Consider the following 21,911-nt stretch of genomic DNA (forward strand, 5'->3'; position numbering starts at 1 on the left):
CACACTCCGTACACCATATGAAAATATGATTTAAAAAATATTATTCAAAAAATGATTTAAAAACTCCTAAATGTTATTTTTATTGTGCATTGCGTAGCAACTCCAAATAAATAAAGAGAAATATGTATTAGTTACTATTTACAAACGAACTCAATTTCATACTATTTCTGTGAGCATAAGCGGATCTTTATTAGAAATAGGTATCAAATTGTCATAGAGTGGGTTCGAACCAAGAATCTCTGACTTGAGAGTCCGCGACACTTACAACGGGACCACAACCCGACACGATATAAATTATCCAAATGTATTATTATAAATTATACACACACATCAGAGCAAAAAGTTAACTTTTAGGAATTTAATAGTAATTCAGCAAAAACAAAAACAAAAAAGCGCTCCCCTATACTGTATCTATCTCTCATATTGTGTTTTAATTAATGTAATGTAATTTAAGTAATGATACATGTAATATTCAACGATACAATATATTAAAAACCAGTTACCTCTCTAATAGAGTATACTGCTTATGTTAACGATTATTTTTCTTGGCCATCTGTAGATTTTCACGGATGTTCAGACATATTTTTTGGGTTACTAAACCATTTATCTGTACCGATGATGCTAGAAGCTTTTCCGAAAGATTGTGAACGTTGTGGGAAATTAAGATGTTATTTTCTACACAATAAATAAACCTGAATACACTTATACGATTCTCGCAAGCTATTCATGGTAATATACGAGTATTATTATGCCCTTAATTAAAATACGTGTGAAAAAAGGCGGAAAAGTATATTTTTCCTTTCAGTAAAGAGTTAATCAGCTGTGTACAACCTGAATCTGATTTCCGTATGCAATTATTTGGACTGATTACATGCTCGCAGCTACATGCTGCGTAAATACTTGTGTACTTAAACTTACTTGCGGAGAAAGTTAATGCTGTATGACAGTGTTTCCCAACCTTTTTATACCAGCAAACCAGTCAAAGTTTGATAATTTTGAGAGGGGAACGTTGGTTGTTGATATTTTAGATGATTTTGTTTTATTTTTATGTTATTTTATTTGTGCATTTAACATATAAAAATCCTCTTTGCACACAATCTTCGTCTCTTCTAGATACATACATCTTCTCAAACATACACGCCGATTATTCTTACTTCTGACCTGACCACTTTCAAGTATTTAAAATACTTGATTATGCCTAGTTTTACTCGGTATTCCTCTGCTTCTAGCACATTCGCCTCAAATCCGCAAAAATACCTGGGACAAGAGTAAAGGGGGAAGTCAGAAAAAATATTGAGATGTCAAAAATGTCAATAAAATGTAAATTGGAGAAAACCCAGATTTGTGAATAACTGTTTGGACACCCTTAAATGTTGTGAATTTAAATTTTTTATTGGGTATGTTCAATTTTTTTAAGAGTAATTTCAATTTTTATGCACTGTCTTGGACGGCTCAGTACCATTTAATCCACGGACCGGTACCGCTCTACGACCCGGAGGTTGAGAGCCACTCCTGTATTGCACTTCATACTTGTAACAACACTTGCACGAGGGTAATGCAAAACCATTGAACTGCTCTTACATATGTGCAATCGATTAGTGTTAATAAAATGTACTTTAAATGCAAATATGTTATTTGTTCGGGAATTGTACAGCTTTACATTAAAAAAAATATACAATAAACAAAAGTTACATTAACAATAATAAATATTACATTACATTAACAAAAATAGTGACATTAATAAAAATAAAGCCAATTAAACAATTCCACATTTATGTTATAATAACTATTAAAAACATTAAGAGATGAAAAAAAGGGTATGGTATAAAAAATAGATTTTGCTGGAAGGAGAAGAAGAAAAAGATAATGGTCCCATTTTTAATGCGGCCATGTTTATTTTAGGTGTATTCTATACCGTAATATTATCAATTATTTATTTTATTGATTTTATACAGATAAAAACGTTATTTCAATATCATCAAGAAAAGTGTGTTGAGATGTGAATCAAATGTATGAATAAAGAAGGTTTGGGCATGTGAATCAAATGAATGAAAAAAGAATACTAAAATAAATTTATGAGGCAAATATAGTTGGTAATAGAAGTTGAGGAAGACCGAGGAAAACGTGGCACGATCGAGTATTTTAAATTGTTAAGAGTGGTCAGGTCAGAAGTGCAAAATATGGAAGTGGAATAATCGACGAGTATGATGAGAAGACGCATGAATGTGGAAGATGCGAATATTGTTTGAAAATATATTGGTGGGGTGTTTTATTATCTTTGCCTACCCCTGCGGGGAAACGGTATGATGGTTATAGCTTTAAAAATATCATTTGAATATTAGAAGTAAATAATCGTTTTAAAGTAATATGTTTATAATAAATCTAGAATTTCGCTTCCTTTCTACAAAATATTATGTCAACATCTTACAAGCATGGCAAAGTTTCTCGATATCTCTCACCATTCGCTTTGATATATCAAACGACTTAGTAGACAACTTAATTTTTTGACATCACTATCTCAAACAACTTTGTGACCTCCCTGTTTTTGGAATTTTGTCAAATCGTCAAGGAAAGTATATTTATTATACGAGTAGACCGATGTGAACACATCTTTTATAACCCGTAATATCAGAATTCTTACATATTTATTCAACACAATTTTACTAGATGACTAAATAATATTAGATTCGGTGCAGCATTTGTATTCTGAAGAACTTCTCTATATTTTTTTGTTGCTGTATTTTCAATAGTGGTTCGATCAAAAATTTATTAAAATTTAATAACCTTTTTACTTTATGGCACATCTAACCTTATTCCGATGACTTGATTGTTATACAATCGATAATCAACTGTTCATCATATCATCCCCTGCTAGGATCCCTTACATTTCTCCTTCTCAACTCCTTACCTGAACCTACTTTGCAAGCCCTCCTTGTTTTTATAAATTTACAATTTCATAAATATTCCTCTTCTTTTTTTCTTACCGTTATTGGCACCCATTGATCCATAGGATACTGCATCATATTGACGCTCATATTGGCATTAAGGAACATAACTGTAATAATCACACAGAACGGGGCTCTTATAAAACAATAATGAAATACAATAATTCTTCTTATTTTTTAACATCTCAACAAAGATAAAGAAGAATATGGAAGACTGGGCTTTTACGGGGATTACGACCATCTCACGAGTAGATGTCTCTAGTGAAATTCTAGTGATTCAAGAACAATGTTACGAAATTGGATCGTATATATTTTTATTTTATTTTATTTTTTATTTTATTTATTTTATACCCAGCCTATGATGGTCGTAAGCCCCGTAAATGCCCAGATTTCCATATTTTTCTCCATCTTTGTTGAGATGTCAAAAAATAATATGAAAAATCACTCCTATAATTGGAGATAATCCAGATTTGTGAACAAGTATTTAGTCACACTCAAAATGTTGTAAATAATACTTCTTTTTATCGTTGTTGTTAATATTGCAGAATAAATGGATAATACCCATTAAAAGAGATCCAAAAGTTACTTATAAAAAGGGTCCAATTTTAATCGTTAAATAATCATTCATCGTAAGATAATCATCAACCCTTAATCAATTCTAAATGAATTAAATAAATCTAAGGAAAATTAAAAGAAAATTTTCTCTTAAATATGTAAACGTAGACAATGAGATGTGTACTTTTTTCAGTTATTTTACATACTTAGTAAAATAATTAATCAAACATTATATAAACTAGGATTAAAAGAGCTATTAATAATTGAATAACAGAAGTGAGTACATTTAAACTAGATCTTATCATTCGCCCATATCATCCACGATTGCATGGCTAATGATAAACAAATAATGTAAAATAAGCTTCAATAAAAATAAACAAGTTTAGTTAAATGTGCCCTAGGCACGGGAAATCCCAGTGATGAGACATAACTGTGGACTTTAATTTTGAAATATGTAAACGATTTTTTTTAATAAAACGAATAACGTATAACTATTAAATATTTCATGTACGTGTGGTTTGTACTCCTGTACTCCCTTATTATACAAAATAAACTTGTCCATAAAATATTTTTCAAACTTCATTGAAGAATCATATAACTAATTATTAAATGGTTTTAATATACAATTATTATACAAATATATTAGGTTTTTTTTTCTGGGGATGTTATTAAAACTAAATAAAGAATTAATGTGCAATGTATGTTGTTATCATAACAATTGCAATTTTTATTAGAAAATATAGTTTGTACAAATCATTATAATTACAGTTTTTAATTTGATATGTTGATAGTAATATCAAAACAATTTTCTACAAATTATTAATGTTTTAGACGGTTAGGTATATGTATACAAATAATCTACCGTTTTTTATGTTCAAATTGTAGAAAAAGTTGTGTTAAAAAAATATACATTGTGTTGGAAAAGGGAAAATAACTTTTAGATTATATTGCTCAAAATACTAAATATTTGGCAGTAAATTGTGTTAATAAAAATATATTTATTAGCGATAGTAATGTATAGAAATGTATGCGTTATAAAATATTTTATACGTGTATGTTTACACAGGCACAAAATATATTTTAAAGTGTTGAATCAGATTGGGAAAAAAGGCTCAAGGGGTTAGTGATAATTGTTTATTTGCAAAAACTGGAGTAGTGGTGTAAGAGTATTGATTTATGTGTGTGAAAATGATTTATATTCCCTTTTGTGTTACCGTGTATAATGTTTGTGTAGATTAACGCGTGTTTGTGTGTTTGTGAATTTGTGTTTGTGTATTTGTGTGTTTGTGTATTTGCGTGTTTGCGTGTTTGTGTATTTGTGTGTGTGCGTGTGTGTGTGTGTGTGTGTGTGTGTGTGTGTGTGTGTGTGTGTGTGTGTGTGTGTGTGTGTGTGTGTGTGTGTGTGTGTGTGTGTGTGTGTGTGCGGGTGTGTGCGTGTGCGTGCGTGTATGTGTGGGTGTGTGTGCGCGTGTATAATTGTGTTTTCATGTAAAGTGTGTAAATGAATGTATTTTTGTGTTCATGTAAGTGCGAATGTGTGATTGTGTTGTGATATAAAGTGCATAATTGAATGTATATTTGTGTTGGTGTGAGTGTATTTGTGTTTTCATGTAAAGGGTGTTTGTATGTTGGTGTATGTGTTTGTGTGAGACATTATGTATAAAAGTCTTTTCTTGTGAAGTGTAATGTGTAAATGTATGTGTAGTAGTGTTTTTGTGTAACTTAATGTGTAATTGTGCTTGTGTGAGAGTGTATGTGTAATTGTGTTTTAATGTTTGTGTTTTATTTGTGATGTGTTTTCATGTAAAGTGTATATTTAAAAGTACATGTAAAATATGCATTCATGAACAATTGTGTTTTCATGTAAATTAATGCGTATTCTGTGTGTACAAAAGTAAATATTGTATTTGTGTCAAATGTATGTGTATTTTTTTGTAAGTGATATTAACAAATGGTAAGGAAAGGGTTAATATGCTGTTAATATAAATTTAATAAAAAAATATTTGACGTGCATTAGGAGTTTAAAATTAATAAAAAATATACATAAATATATATCTTTATAATATACGTAAGAATAAATTAAGATATTTTTTTATTCAATAATATTGTCTTACCGATTAGAAGGTGTGTTTTCTGTGATGATTGTGTATCCTATTTTGAGAATGTAATAAGAATAAAAGTAATTTTTTTGGTTCATTTTTTTAAACGTGTAATTATAATATATCAAAAGATTTATTGGCTGTAAGAAAATAGGTGAATGATTTGTTTTGGTAGTGCATTCTCAAAATATAAAAATAATTTATTTGAAAATATATGTCATGCAGCAAATGTGTGGTGCCTGTTGTAAAAAAAACTCGTTTGTGTACTGTCAATGTGTAAAATAGAACAGATTTATTATAATAAAATATAGAATAAAGCTATCATAACAATAAAAAGCAAGATTAATATATAATATAGTGTAGGAGTAGCTTAAAAGTTAATGGTAAAGAATAAAGTTATCAGGAGTGCATGAGATTCTACATGTGGCGGGTGTTGCCAAAGCCTCCGTGGCCAGATTGCGAAGCGCCTTTGTTGAATCCCATTTGAAGGTTCATTTGACCTTCAGACGCGCGGAGCTGCTCTTCTGTGAAGGTTCGCTCGTTCTTATCCGCCATCTTGGGTCCCAGTCTTGGTCCCGTGTATTCTGGGTGCTTTTGTGTCTGTGAACGAAGAATAACAAACAATTCTAATAATCCACTATACTATGCATAAAACTGAGAATATAAATGTTTAAATGCTATATTTAGTATTTATTTTCATGATTTTTTTGTTATATTTAAACAAAAACTAATTTCCTCAAATAACATTTCGAGTAAAATAACAACAAATTAATTGTATTCCTTTGTATATATTCAAAATAAGAAAAACAGTAGCCAGTTCGTATAGTTGATCAATGTTTCTAGATTGCTGTGGCAGCTTTTCTAAGCATTTGTATACCCAATTAAGTTTTCAACAAGTTTCAAGTCATTCAGTAGGCGTTACGAGTGGGGGAAGAAACTGTTAGAAATTATGTAAAAGTAAATTTATAAATACTTACGATTCTGGCAAGTGAATAAAGACATAATGTAACTTGGACGATATTTCGGCGCTCGAATAAATCAGCCGTCTGGAATATCTCCTCCTCCGGTACACCGTATTTCTTAATGGCGGCCTGAAATCTAAACAAAACAGAAATAGGTACTTTATTAAAATCTGAGACTTTGTTTACAAAAAACAACGGAAAGCTTTTAATCCCCCTTATATTACACAAACAACTGCGTATCTGAATTTAAAACATAATTCATGATACTTGAGATATATTTTGAAAGAAATCTCCCTCTAAAAATTCTGAAATAATTCAATAGTTTTTGTGTAATGATCGAATTCGTTTATACCTTTGAACGTTCTCCATCAACTGGAAGTTAGTTCCCTTTTCTTGGATTTTCTTGATTGAGCCGGGGGCAATTTTGTTGATGAGTTTGCACAGAACGATTCCATCCCGCAGAACATCTTCGTAAGGGGTGCCAGGAAGGGGTTCTCCAAGAACTTCGTAAATCCAGCACAACACCTCCTTTTCCTGATCCAAACTGCGAATCTGCAAGATTCATTAATAATTATCAAAAATACCATCCGTTTTCGATCGACGATTACCAGCTTACTTTTCAAATTTACTGTAATACGAGTACATCTCGGAAAATATATTTGACTTTATTTTCATTTGCAACCGTTGCACACGAATGTATTTTTATGTTAGATTTGTCTAAAACTGTATTATGCCTTTGGAACGGAACACTGTCACGTATCGCGCGGGTGTAAAAGCTTCAGGAAATTTATTACAGATATTTAACGTTCCCAGAATAGTTCTGAAAATGCAAGACTTTTGTTTAATGAGCGACACAGCGTATGTCATAAAGTGGGAAGTTTTCCTCTTTACCCTTTCCGTTCACTCCTTGTTAAACGCGTTTTTACTGAAAGAACAGATTATTTCATCTCTCGAAATATCCCCTAAGCAGATGATATCACTGCTAAACTAGAGACCGATTCGAACGCTGTAAACAATAATATACGTCAATAGGATGTTAGTAAACTACTGAAATAAAACCGTTTTATGTTAGTGGGGCGATTTTCATAAACAATGATCGTAATTCTCACTTTATCTGTTATCGTTTTACATGAATGTGTTTGGTTTTGAAATATACTGAACTTATTATTTATAACAGTATATTATCCGTTAATTTTTAAAAAGAACTTTCATACTATAAACATATTAATCTATAATTAAGCGATAGCATTGTATGGCAAGTAATTAATTCGAATTGTTTTATAAAAAAAGAATTTCATTATTAAATTTCATGGTTTTTAGTGTTATATTGAGATTGAGTATTTTTTTATGGTGTTGGCGAAACAAGACATGATGTAAATATTAAAAGTTTTTCATTCATTTCATTAATTAAATAATATGACTACAATATTAATCTACAACTGTGTTAATTGAAATTAATTTTAAGCTTATTAGACTGTATTTTTATATAAACATTTGCTTAATTTTCTTAAAATATATCTATAAATCAATATTTTTGTAACAAAATTATAAAAATATGTATGTTACAGATTAGTTTTTTAAGAAAACTCTTTTTTTTTAAATAAACTATAAAATCACTAATTAATAATAATCAAGAATAAAGACAAGTTTCACGATATTTTATGATTATGCACAAGATGGTGTAATTGTTAGATGGATGGCACTTGAAAACATACCGGCATTTTGGTAAACTTGACTGATGGTATACAAACAAGATAACACCACCGAACTAGGATGCTCCGCGGCTGTCGTTTAACTGTCGCAAGAAAGCTTGCGTCGAGCTTTTTGCTTGGGCGTCCCAACGCCGACGCGACGCCTCAAGTAGTGGGGAGACGCCCCAACAACTTTGTTGTTTTTAACAGTTATGTCAGCATTGAAAAAACATTTAGTTAAATTTTATGACCTCACTTAAACTTACTTATAGGAAGTTGTGCGTTACAGACAATCGTTAATCGTAAAATAATAACTGTCTAACAAAAATTATTTATTGAGTGATATGATTTCAAATTGATTTTTTTTGTTGCTTTTATTCTTATTTAATAATAATTTTTGTGAGAAATGGTTTCATGATATGAAGTCAAAATCCTTTAATTTTTTTCTCTCTCAATATCCCTTTCTATAATTTACAAAATATTGAAAATATTTTTAGTTACCATAGGTTTTTAGTAAAGATTTGTGTCATCGATGTATTGCAAAACATTTTTTTTTAATTGACAGATTTATTTATTCATAGCTCTTAAAAATAATTGTAAATATTTTTTTTTGTTTCAAATTGACATTTTTTTCACATCTTTGGCATCTAAATTATTAATCTCGTAATATAATCCTATCCTTATAAAACTTCAGGAAACGTTCAATAAAATTGACAAAAAAACGTCAGTATAACGTCATTGATATGCATCATTACCATTGGGAAAGTAGAAATTGTTATTGACCATATCAGGAGGTCCAGAATGTGTTTTTTTTTAATAAAAAAATCAAAGTAAACGAATTGTATTTAACACAACAATTTTGAGTAGAAAAAGTGAGAAGCCAGGAGCACAGAAGTCAGATTTTAGTGAGACTTAACGAATCTCAATTACGTATTGAAATTTAACATTTTTCAATAATTATAAGGCTGTTTTCATCGACAGGCTAAATGTGTGAGTCTATAATATACATTTTTCTACGGATATGTCATATGTTATTTTAAATGAACGTTTATATAAATGATGATTAATAGGATTTTTTCCTTGGTAATTTATGTGTACCAAACGAATAAGTGAAGCTTAAAATAGACATTGAAATGGTAAATATAAAAATAGTTTTACTCCACGCGATCTAATTTTTGGCATCCATTAGCCCGTGTAGGTGAACGAAAAAAGGGAAAGATTAAATCTTTAAAGTTTAGACAGTGATGCAAAATGGCGTGTAATTTGGAAACACCTCTCATAAACTTGATGGATTTTTTGTTACATAATTATGTAAACCAAATATTATTTTCGTTGCTAAGTCATTATATTAAACGATTTCATTAAGTATCTTTTATAAATATATGTACAAAAATATAAATCAATTTTAGTACGATAAGTAATATAATGGAGTTCTGGTTCCAACCCTTATGTATGGAAGCGAAGCATGGAGTTGGCAAAAGAAGGATGAAAGCAGACTGAATGCAGTCGAAGTACGATCCCTCAGACGAATGTGTGGCAAAACGATGTTTGATAGATGTTCGAATGATGAAATAAGGAAAGAATGTAAGGCTGAGATAAGCATCATCAATAAAATTAAGAAAGGTGTGTTGAGATGGTTTGGACATGTGGAGCGTATGAGTGAAAAAAGAACGGTTAAACAAATTTATGGAGCGAATGTAGTTGGAAAAAGAAGCAGAGGACGACCGAGGAAAACTTGGCACAATCAGGCATACCTGATCAAATTCTTGAAAGCGGCCGGGTCAGGAGTCGTAATAATCGTCGGGTATGTATGAGGAGATGCATGAATGTAGAAGAGGCAAATAATGTTTGCAAAGACAGAGTGGTGTGGCGTTCGATTCTCTCTGCCTACCCCTGCGGGGAAGCGGCGTGATGGTTAGTTAGTTAGTTAGTTAGTAATATAAAATATTGCATTGATAATGTTAAGATTTATAAAGAAAAAATACAGTCGTTACATTTTAATTTTATACAGCATCATTCAATATTTATATGATTGTATTTAGAGAATAATATAGTAATCGAAAAAAAACTTTAAAATACATTTTATTAATGTTTTTTAAGTGGTTGCCAATGTCATTTAAAATATGTCGTTCATATATTTTTATATATGAATAACTAATAAACATAAATGGAAAAGTAGTTTTTAATATAAAATGCTGTACATTTGATAAATGTTTTTAAATAAAATCCAGTTAACTTTATAAAGATTTCTTAAAACACATAGATAAACAAAAAAATATTGAATAATATATTTTTTAAAACCGATAATTTTAAATTGATTTTTATTAAAAAATCGTTAGAATCAGTTCGGAACTAAAATAAATATTATCATAAGTTTGATAATCTTATAATGCATATCACTATCGTAAAAATATTTATATATTCGTATACCTATATGAAGGTACATACATGTTTACAATGACACACATTGTAATGCATTTTTTTCTTCTTAGTAATCCATTTTTAATGTAATTTTAACAAATAAAAACATTTAACAAATAAAATTTAATAATTAAATAAAAAGCTTTACTTTAATTTCTGAAATATAAAAATAAATGTGTGTTATTTCATTGATAAACGAATTTATTTATTTAACTCAGTAAATAACTTAAACCCGATAAATATTGGTGTTTCCTCGGCCTCGTGCCAACGTATCTATAAAAATATATCCTCCTAACGACTAGTGAGTTTTTGGAATTAGTGTGAAACTCGATAAATAGTTTGCTGGAGCTCTGAATTTGGATGATTTATTCGCTAGACTTGTACTAAAAACAGCTTTATATGTGACACGTGGTCGCATTAGTTTTAATGGTTGGTTTTGTAACAGAGTACATCCGATAACATCTTCACAAAAATAATATTCTGAACTACCAGGCGATTTATATTATTTCTCATTCGGGTAGTTTTGGCGATAGTAAAATATCGAGCAATTATCATATTTGAATCGAGAAATTGAGAACTAACCTGACATTATCAGAGTAGAATGTGTTTTACATCAGGGACTGATTTAGAACTGAAATTAGGGGATTTTACGTATTATTACGTAGTTTATCGAAATATCTGTGTAAAATAACAAAAAAATATTGCATTGAAGCATTTTTTTTTATGGTTCAAACAAACAAACAAAAATACGTTTTATTTTATGTTTATACAACATAATTCACTAACATGCTTGCAAATACTTATATTTAAAGAATAATTTAGAAAAAAATTAGAAAACATTTATTTTCAACATTTTATAAATGAGATTGTAATATAATGGTACAATATTATAAAATCAACCAAACATTTTATCCTGCATATTTTTGATAGTTAATTGAAAACATAAAATTTAGTTGGTAATATTACAACATTTTGAGAAAAAGCGTTCAAACGAACAAAATGAAATTGAAAATACTTGATCATACTAGGAGTTTTACCTAACTTCCAAGTGACTCTGAAATCTAGCTACGGTTTATGCAACACCGCTTATCATGTCCCTACTCAGGCTTCAACTTTTTAAGTTTTATAGCCTATGCCTACTCGTGAGTGGATTTACTGTTTATGTTTAAAGTTAAAATTATTTATTATTATATTATTTATTTAAATACTAGGAGTTAAACTCGCGACGAAGTTCCGTTTGCAAGACTAATAATACCTGTTCTATGAGGCCCACATTTAAATGAATACCCTCTTAGTTAACTGTGGTTTATTGTGGTTTTTCCTGAAGGGAATCGCGGTGCCATTTAAACATTATATTTTTTTATGAAGAGCAAAGTTTTTGAAATTGTCGCAAGTAGCATGTGGCCAGTCAAATAATTTTGTTATAGTGAATAAATATGTCAAAACATGTAATAAATCATGACACTTGGCAGCTACGACGATGTCACAACTGATGAGATGAGTTGTTACTTTGTGACATTACATGGCATTATCAAATATTATATTATTTCGAATATAAAATTTTGGCACTTATATTCAGTTTTAAATATAAGTATTATCCACAACCTCTATCAAATATATGACTGTCCGCCTCTACAGTGTAGTGGTTATCATATTTAGCTACCATATCTAGTATGGTTTCGCTACCTAGAAGGGTAGCGAAACCATACTGGATACGGTAGCCAAAAAAACCCACATAATAAATATGTGGGTTTTTTTACTCTAATGTATATTTAATATTACCCTAGACTGATCATCTCCCCTTCATCTAATTGACGATCAAATAAACTTTGCGTCAAATTTATGCAGTGCCCTATGCACCATTGGGTGCGGATAAGGATCGATTGCAGTAGTACATCAAATGTATGGTAAAGTATCAAAAATGATTGGTCAGTTAATTCAGGTAGTGTTGAAATTATTTTATATAAGAAACACTGCCTGAATGCATAAATTAATGGGTTTTCTAAAGCTTAAAAGGAAAATAACTGTTACGTAAAATAAAATTTCACCTCAAAATAAATGCAGTTATTTTTGAAATACACAATTTTTTTAATGAATGTTTTAGCTGTGGGTCGACAATTTATCAAGCTTTTTATGAAAACCTGGAACCAATTAAGTTTCTTCTTCTCTCATGCTGTATATATAATATTAAGATTAATTTACGAGTGAAATTCCCTATTATGCTCTATACCCTTTTCTCAATATATTTGGTAAATAGTATAGAATAGCCTGGGAATCAAATCTGGGAATCAAATACGGCTCGGTAGCTAAACGCGCTAACCGCTACACAACATATTATATTGAAAAACTATTATTTTTGTTGGATAGTCGTAATGTATTGTGGTGCATAGTGGTAATTCTCAAATATTACAGAAATTTTGTAGATATCTCATAATTGCAAAAAAAATTGGCCTTACTCGCAATAATTTCATTCAGTAAGCGTCCGGCAATGCGTAGAGCCGGAAAAAAATTGGGCGTGACCTGTTTTTTTTTAGAATATATTTTGAAAAAAATATATTTGGAATTTTATTAAACTCCTTACTTTACATTTCCATAACTCTTTCCTTTTCAAAACCATCTTTCAACAAAAAAAATCAATCCATAAAAAATGTTTTCAAAAAAATAAAAATAACGTCAAATGTTACCAGGGTTTTAAGAAAATTAAGTTGTGATTTATCGAATACTGGGCCTTAATAAGGCAGTAATTTGCGCTATTCAATATATTACTTTACTAATAATTTTAATTAGGGCCTTTTTCCATGTAACGCAGTGGAACGGCTTTCCGGCACCTTTTTTCACTGATATATATTTTTTAAATTTTCATCAACATATTTTTACACGAAACAATGCTTGCGCTTACGAAATTATAATCTTTATTTATATAATTCTTCAAAATGATAAAATATGGTATTGTATTGAACAATTTTTTTATAAAAAGCTTGACATTAAGTGAGTTACGGGACCTTTTATGCTTTAAAAAAAGTCCTGGTTATAATGAAATATCCATTTACGACGTCGATTATTTAATATGTCGTGTGCAAATATCTTAATTTCTGCATGCAAAGTTGCTCTATGGCCAAAAGCTGAATGGCGAATTCCCCAATTCGTGTAGGCGGGCGGGAAAACCCTAACTGAAACTGAGAAGCTTCTACACATAATGATTTACGGCAACACCACGTCCGACGTCCAAACTGAGCACTGCAGTCCTTGACTTATATAGCTACTGTTTGCATATTATTATTATAATTGGCAATGGCGCAATGTTTTATATCTGAAGACGCCTGGAGAATGAAAATCAAATATTTATAGATAGCGATGCCGGTTTGGCTGAGATTCAGAAATCGATTCCTATAACACATCTCCATACTCTCGCATGTATTCGTTTTCCAATATTTTCTGTCAGATTTACATATTATGTTACATAGTACTTTATTTGACATAAAATTATATTTAAACATTATAAATAATATTTATATTTACAACATTTTGAGTGTGTCCAAACACTTGTTCAAAAAATCTGGATTATCTTCAATTACAGGAGTTATTTTAATATTTTTTTTGACGTCTCATCAAAGATGAAGAAGAATATGGAAGTCTGGGCATTTACGAGGCTGACGACCGTCATAGGCTGTTTTAAGTGATCACTTTACAAACGTGTAACATTCACCAATTCTACCCATTATTGACAACCACACTACTCAAATTCTTGGAAGTTCTAAATATATTTATGAACAAATTTAAATGTAAATGCCCAGACTTCCATATTCTTCTTCAACTTTGATGAGATGTCAAAAAAAATAATATGAAAATAACTCCTGTAATTGGAGATAATCCAGATTTTTTGACCAAGTGTTTGGACACACTCAAAATGTTGTAAATATAAATATTATTTTTTATATCGGATACTTGATATGAAACATGTACTCGTATATGGAAATGTTTTTAACTCATGGGCAAGTGACTCTGAATTCTAGCTACAGCTTATGCAACTTATCGTTAGGTACTTAGGCTTCAACTTTTTAAGTTTTATAGTCTATGCCTACTCGTGAGTGGATTTACTCTTTTTGTTTTACGTTACTATAATTTCATGTAATTCATAAGTGAAAATTCTAGGCAAAAACATGTCTCAAATGTTCAATAATGGACAGAATGATGAACGTTACACAAGTGTATAAATTGATCGCTTAAGCCAGCCAAATGCCTGGTCAAAAGCCCTGTAATGCTCAGGCTTTCACATACCTAAGCATAAGCAGTTTATGTGCAGAGGAAAGGAAAAATATTTTAAGTAACTTAACCAACACCAAATTATTATTTTGGGATTTTTTTTATACATGATTAGTGTTTTCGATTTGCAAAAGTCTAAAATATTTAATAAATATTTGTGAATGTAAATAAATTTTGTAACTGATTATTTTTTCCTGTTTTCCTGTGCCAAAAAATAATTGAAAAGAAAGATTTTCTTAGATACATTTACCACTTAATTAGTTGCAGTGAACGCGGTTTAATAAAAAGATAATTAAGTCGTCAGAAATAAAAATAAAACTCATTTGATAAAAATTTTCTGAGTTCTTAAATAAACATAAGATAACATTTTTCATGAATATGACCAATAATTGGTATTAGAGGCTTGTCTGAAGGTGGGAAAGAAAAAATATATCTGACAAAAATTTAAAATCTCTATAGAATTTCGTTTGAAATTGAATGTGTGTATTTATTTAGGAGTCTCGGCCAATGACATTAAAATTTAGAAGTGTTATTTGTAAATGATTTTTCATTCCTATTAAGAATCCTCGAATGCCAAGATCTCCCCCTAACGCGCGCTATAATCCATCACCGAGACAGTATAATCATCCACTCGCGCTGCGTGTCACTTGCAAAGACGTTTCAAATGAAAGTAACAGAGAATCTTCATTAGAACTGTGAGGAAACATGGTCCTGAAATGAAATCTGGCTCCGTTCCCAACGTTCAACGCTTACAGCCCCTTGAACGTTAGAAAAATTACGTCAGAACCAATTCGGATTTATGTATGTAAACAATTACCTAATATACACTAAACTATAACAAATTTACATATATCCGATAATGATGATTTTTGAACCTTAATTTAAACCTTATTCCAAACTTTGAGGTTTAAAAGCCTCTAGGGTTCGTTTAGCATATACATGATACAAAAGAAATGAAAATATACATAGTGAGAACTTAACACAAAAAATATTATTGTACAAAAAAAAAACACTAAAAATAAAAGAAAACTGCAGATATTTATAAATAAAATATAAATATATTTATATATATATGTATATACATATATATATATATATATATATATATATATATATAATTCATCTTTATTCTAAGCTTTGAGGTAAGTGTTCAAGCCTCTTAAACGCTGAATTGTATTGTATAAAACATACAATATTTAAGATACAATTTTTAAAAAAAGATACACAATTTAAATTTAAATAAGTTTGTAAGTAAATAACACTACTCAATTTTTTGGAACTCCTAGATATATTATTACTCTCATGATACAGTACATTTGTGAACAAGTATTTAGACACACTCAAAATATTGTGAAATTAATTACTTATTAAGCATACAACAGATCCAATTATAAATATAACAAAAAAGATATGTAGGTACTGTTTAGTTTTCAGATTTTGTATATTTCTAAAATTATAAATCCTGTTGTAAAATATTACACTTAAATTAGTAAAAGACAAATAGATATAATGTAATGAAACATTTACAATAGTATTTTTATGTGCCAAGAAGAATGACAGACCTACAAGATATATAGTATTGTATTGTAGTATACATGGAGACTAAAATATATATTCATCGTCTCATTCAGAAATAACACCTGTTTGCAGTGTGCGTATCAAACGAAAATCGGTGATAAGCTGATTACAACTCTCGTATCTCCAATTAGTTAAACATGTGTTTATCTTATCCTGTCATATTGCGGATGTTGTAAATCCATCAAGATTTCATGATGGAAACCAGACTTTATCAGAGCAGAATGAGTCAAGGACGCATAGTTATATGATTATTAATTAACAATCAGATAGGCAGAGAGAATGGAACGCCACAATTATCTGTAAACTCATGTCTTTGTAAACATACATTCTTCTTTTTCTTCTTCTTCTGACCCTTATCCGCGCCCAATGGTGCATAGGGCACTGCATCGTATAGAAACAGTGTTATCTTAATCGTTAAATACACGAAGGAAATTTGATCAGCCTTCCGCTTCAGGTACCAGTCCAGGGTCATATTAAATATATATTAGACTGAAAAATCAATAATATTTATTTTGACCCTCTTGGGAAGAGAACCCGGGACCTCCAGCATGGTAGCCTAGCGTGCTAACCACTATACCATGGAGGCGGACAAACATCATACATACCTGCCGATTTATCCAACTTCTGACCTGACTATTCAAGCATTTGAAATGCTTGATCATGCCAAGTTTTCTTTGGTCTTTCTCTGCTTTTATTACCAACTCCAGTCGCATCATAATTTTGTTTTACTGTTCTTTATTCACTAATTCTATTTACATACCCAAAACATCGCAACGCACCTTTTTTAATTGTATCGATAATGCTTTTCTCAACCTTGCATTCTTTTCTTTTATCACCATTCAAACATAAATATATCACACATAGTTTAAATATGAAAATGTCAACAACTTCTTCATTCATGATGAGAAATCAATAAAAAGCTTGACAACACTCTCTTATTATTCATACCCTCCTCCGTACCCAATGATGCATAGGGAACTGCATATAATTGATGCATTGTTCTATTGATCGTTAGTTATATGAAAGTAAAGGGATCAGTAAAAAATGATGAAATCAGTGAATAAAAATTTGGAAACATTTAAAATAGTTAAACTAAGAATGTGAAATTTACGTTAGTATTGATCATTAAGGCGTAGTTTCCTAGTGATAATTTTAGCTTTTGGTAGATGTTTTTAGTTTTAAAAAAAGCTAAGCGGCGGCTTTAAAGGGAATCGTGGATTTATATCTGACATTTCTACCGCCTGGCGACATTTTATGTGTTTCTGGAGTGTGTTATAAGAGCTGTTTCCATTTTGAATTATAAAATATTAACTTCACTAATCCTATTACAATTCTAGAATGTTTGAAACGTGTTTATTGACTTAGATAATTTTCTGGGCCTACGAGTTTATAAACAGATAATTCAGTCGTATCTATATTTTATTTTAATGTTTATGTGTATGCTGAAAAGTTTGAATTTGTGAAAAATATAATTTAAAAGATATTACTCAATTAGTGCCGAAAATTCTATATTGTTTTAAAATTCTATCTGAAATAAGAAGAACATTTATACAATTTCTCATATTTTTCCATAATTTTTTGAAACGTATTTATTGACTTAAATAATTTCCTGGGCCAACGAGTTTATAAACAGATAATTCAGTCGTATCTATATTTTATTTTAATGTTTATGTGTACGCTGAAAAGTTTGAATGTGTGAAAAATATAATTTAAAAGATATTACTCAATTAGTGCCGAAAATTCTATATTGTTTTAAAATTCTATCTGAAATAAGAAGAACATTTATACAATTTCTCATATTTTTCCATAAATTATTCCTGTTTTGTCTGCCTCCGTGGTAAGGGAGGTCCAAATAAATATAGTCGATAATAAATAAATATACTCCAATATTTATTTATTATCTATGTATATCATGGATCAGTACCTGAAGCAGTGGAATGATAGTCTTGCCTTCAAAAATTGACAATCTATGTAACACTGAGTCTATGTGATGCATTGCCTTATGCACCATTATTACGGATATGAAAATATCCCTGTTTTAATTTAATGAAAACGCTTTTCTCAATTCATATATCTTCTTACTATGAAAGACATAAGTATAAACATTTTTTTTGAGTAAGCGTAATACTGTATATAAAGTGACCATAAGTCCTGTTTTGAACGGGACCGACCCGTTTTTAGATTTAGCCTGAACAATATTACTTTTTTCATATTTTTATTATTTATTCCTCTTATTTTCTTTTTCAACACTACTTTTCTTTTTATTAAAACATGAAAACTAAAAAAGATACCTGTTTTCTTTAATATATACATACTTTTACGTGAAAATTGGTAGATGTCCCATTTTGAGGACAAAAATAAATGGTCAAGTTAGGTTAAATATATATATTTATATATATATATATATATATATATATATATATATATATATATATATATATATATATATATATATATATATATATATATATATATATATATATATATATAAATATATATATATAAATATATATATATATATATATATATATATATATATATATATATATATATATATATATATATATATATATATATATATATATATATATATATATATATATATATATATATATATATATATATATATATATATATATATATATATATATATATATATATATATATATATATATATATATATATATATATATATATATATATATATATATACATATATATATATATATATATATATATATATATATATATATATATATATATATATATATATATTATATACATATATATATATATATATATATATATATATATATATATATATATATATATATATATATATATATATACACACACATACATATATATAATATAACTTTATTAAAGTGAGTTAATGTATGTATACGTACCACTAGATTACTAGATGGTAAATATTTCAGCGCCAACATGAAAAATTCCTCGGATGAACCACTAATGCTTAACCCCGGTCAATAAAGCTCCCGAATTATTATTGTATGTTACACCACCCAGAGCTAACAGCTGTATCCAAATGCTTGAAAGTTTTTATGTTTCCTAAACACATTTTTGATCTCGCCTCGTGAAATCGTGAAATCGAGACCGTGAAAAGGCAACTTACTCATCAATCTTAACTTACGAATGAAGAAAGGTGTTTTTTTTTCCTCCTCCGTTAATAATTTGTTAATTTTGATTTATTGTTGTAAGAATTCTTCAATATTGCATACCACCTTGTCTGTTGAAACTGGAAAATGTACAACTGTTCATTAGAGAATATGAATTAGGAATACTGTAAATGAAATTGGATAAAAATTTATTCGTACTCGTATATTATGTATACAATGCAGTTACACCAATAAATTTCAGTGCAAAACTTATGTATTTTACATTCAATCGTATTAAGGTTTTTAAAATTGTTTATTTTTCATTCAACATTCTCAATCCATGGATGTATTTTCTTTTGTCTAGTATTCTAGATAAAAACAATACTTAGATTTTATGTTATTATACACAATGCAGTAACACTTATAAATATTAAAATATTTCACGTTCAATCGCACTCGGGATTTTAAATCGACTATATTCGGTTATTACTTTATTATATACCATAAAGTTACACCAATAAATGTCAGTACAAAACATATATAATTCACATTCAACCGTACTCAGTTTTTAAATCGTTTATTTTGTGTTGAACATTTTCAATCAATGGATTTCTTCTCTATTTTCTAGTGTTCTGGAAAGAGGGAGCCTGAGCAGGAGATGGAAGCCCAAAGGTGGATCGAGACTGTCATCGGGGAAAGATTTCCTCCGGTGGCCTTCGAGGATGCTCTCCGCGACGGCATCGTCCTGTGCAAGCTGATGAACAGACTCCAGCCTGGCATCATCACCAAGATCAACGTCACCGGCGGTGACTACAAGATGATGGACAACCTCAGCCAGTAATAGCATATAATAATTTCAAACATATCAAAAATAGAATAAAATAACAACTATGTAATTTTTTCCACGTGAATTTTATTTGACCAGCAACCAGATTTCCCGGTTGCTGGTCAAACAAATTTCATTTGGAAAAAGTTACACAGTTTTTATTTAATTTTATAAAATGCACCAAGAAATGTCAGAACAAAACTTAAAACATCAAAAATAATTGTGTCCTTACATTTTTATAATATTTTTAACATTTTGAGTATGTCCAAATACATGTTCGCAAATCTTGGTTTCTCTACTTTTTATTATTATTTTACATTTTTCTGATTTTTTCTAAAAACACAAATGTTTTTGGACACACTCAAAATGTAGTGAATGAAATAATGTTACCGGGGGCGACTACAAGATGATAGACAACCTCCGCCAGTAATAGCATATGATAATTTAAAATACATAAAAATGTGTCAGGTTGTGGTCCCGTGGTTAGCGTCGCGGAATCTTGAGTCAGAATTTCTCGGCTCGAACCCGCTCTTCCACAATTCGATACCTATTTCTAATAATGAGCCGCTTAGGCTCGTAGAAAACGATGTGAAATTGAAGTATTTTTGAAAATAATAAAAACATAAGTAAGTACATATAAGTATATATTTTTTTAATAACAAAAAAATGTAAACGTACATTTCATTAATATTTTCAACATTTTCAGTGTGCCCACATACTTATTCTCAAATCTGGGTTTTGTTTGTTATTTTACATTTTTTTAGTTTTTTTTGTAAAAACACAAGGACACACTCAAAATGTTGTGAATGAAATAAATGGTCAAAGTTTAAGCCGCATAGGAATTTAAAATCAGGTTTTCAGGCATTTCCCAGTATGTAAAGTAATCAGGGTTTGGATGTTGCATTACAAACAAAATGTTCTCTGCTAAATAAAATCCTAATCTAAATCCAAACGTTGAACGTCATGAAATTGATCATATATGTAGGTATGACTTCCAAAAATTTGAGTAGTGTGGTTGTGTTTAATACAAAAGTGCATGTAAAATAGACAAAATTTACAATTAAAATAAAGAATAATCAAGTTAATTGGAATGTTTAAAAAAAAAATAAAACATACTAATCGTGCCAACTACTGTTTGCATTCGACATAAAAATAGTTTCTTAAAAATTTTCATCCCCTTTCATCTTTCTCCAGATAAAAGTAAGAATTTCAATCCGGAAAACTTTATCTTAGTTTTTTGGCTACTTCCCAACAAAACAAAATTTAGTTCATCCATATATTATTTTTCATTCCGAGAATTTTTTAAAAACTAAATTGTAACTGAATAATATAGTATATGTAGGTTTATAAATCACATCCGCTGTCTTAATTCGCTAAATGTATTATTTTTGGCAATTACCCTCGAGAAATTAACTACATTTTTAATGTGTTATAATAATAAAACAGAGGGAA

The 21,911-nt window shown here is 29.4% G+C and overlaps 2 protein-coding genes across 2 annotated transcripts in view; one reads left to right on the plus strand and one right to left on the minus strand.

Moving 5' to 3' along the window:
• The window catches only part of LOC148311100 (muscle-specific protein 20-like), a 34,102-nt gene that overhangs the window by 9,614 nt on the left and 2,577 nt on the right, over positions 1-21,911 (plus strand). Inside the window, exon 2 of the mRNA XM_088257302.1 lies at positions 20,262-20,470. Coding sequence (XP_088113428.1) covers positions 20,262-20,470 — 209 coding nt within the window. The remainder of the gene's footprint in view (positions 1-20,261; positions 20,471-21,911) is intronic.
• LOC148311102 (myophilin-like) lies at positions 4,830-8,358 on the minus strand. The gene is made up of 4 exons (XM_088257303.1): positions 8,277-8,358; positions 6,914-7,113; positions 6,577-6,697; positions 4,830-6,199 (listed from the first exon to the last, which is right to left on the minus strand). Exons 1-4 carry the CDS (start codon positions 8,280-8,282, stop codon positions 6,017-6,019), a joined length of 510 nt encoding a protein of 169 aa, XP_088113429.1. The 5' UTR covers positions 8,283-8,358; the 3' UTR covers positions 4,830-6,016.

This window comes from Brachycentrus maculatus, unplaced genomic scaffold (assembly GCF_059751285.1).
Source record: "Brachycentrus maculatus isolate JH-2025_06_01 unplaced genomic scaffold, ASM5975128v1 h1tg000077l, whole genome shotgun sequence".
Taxonomy (NCBI): domain Eukaryota; kingdom Metazoa; phylum Arthropoda; class Insecta; order Trichoptera; family Brachycentridae; genus Brachycentrus; species Brachycentrus maculatus.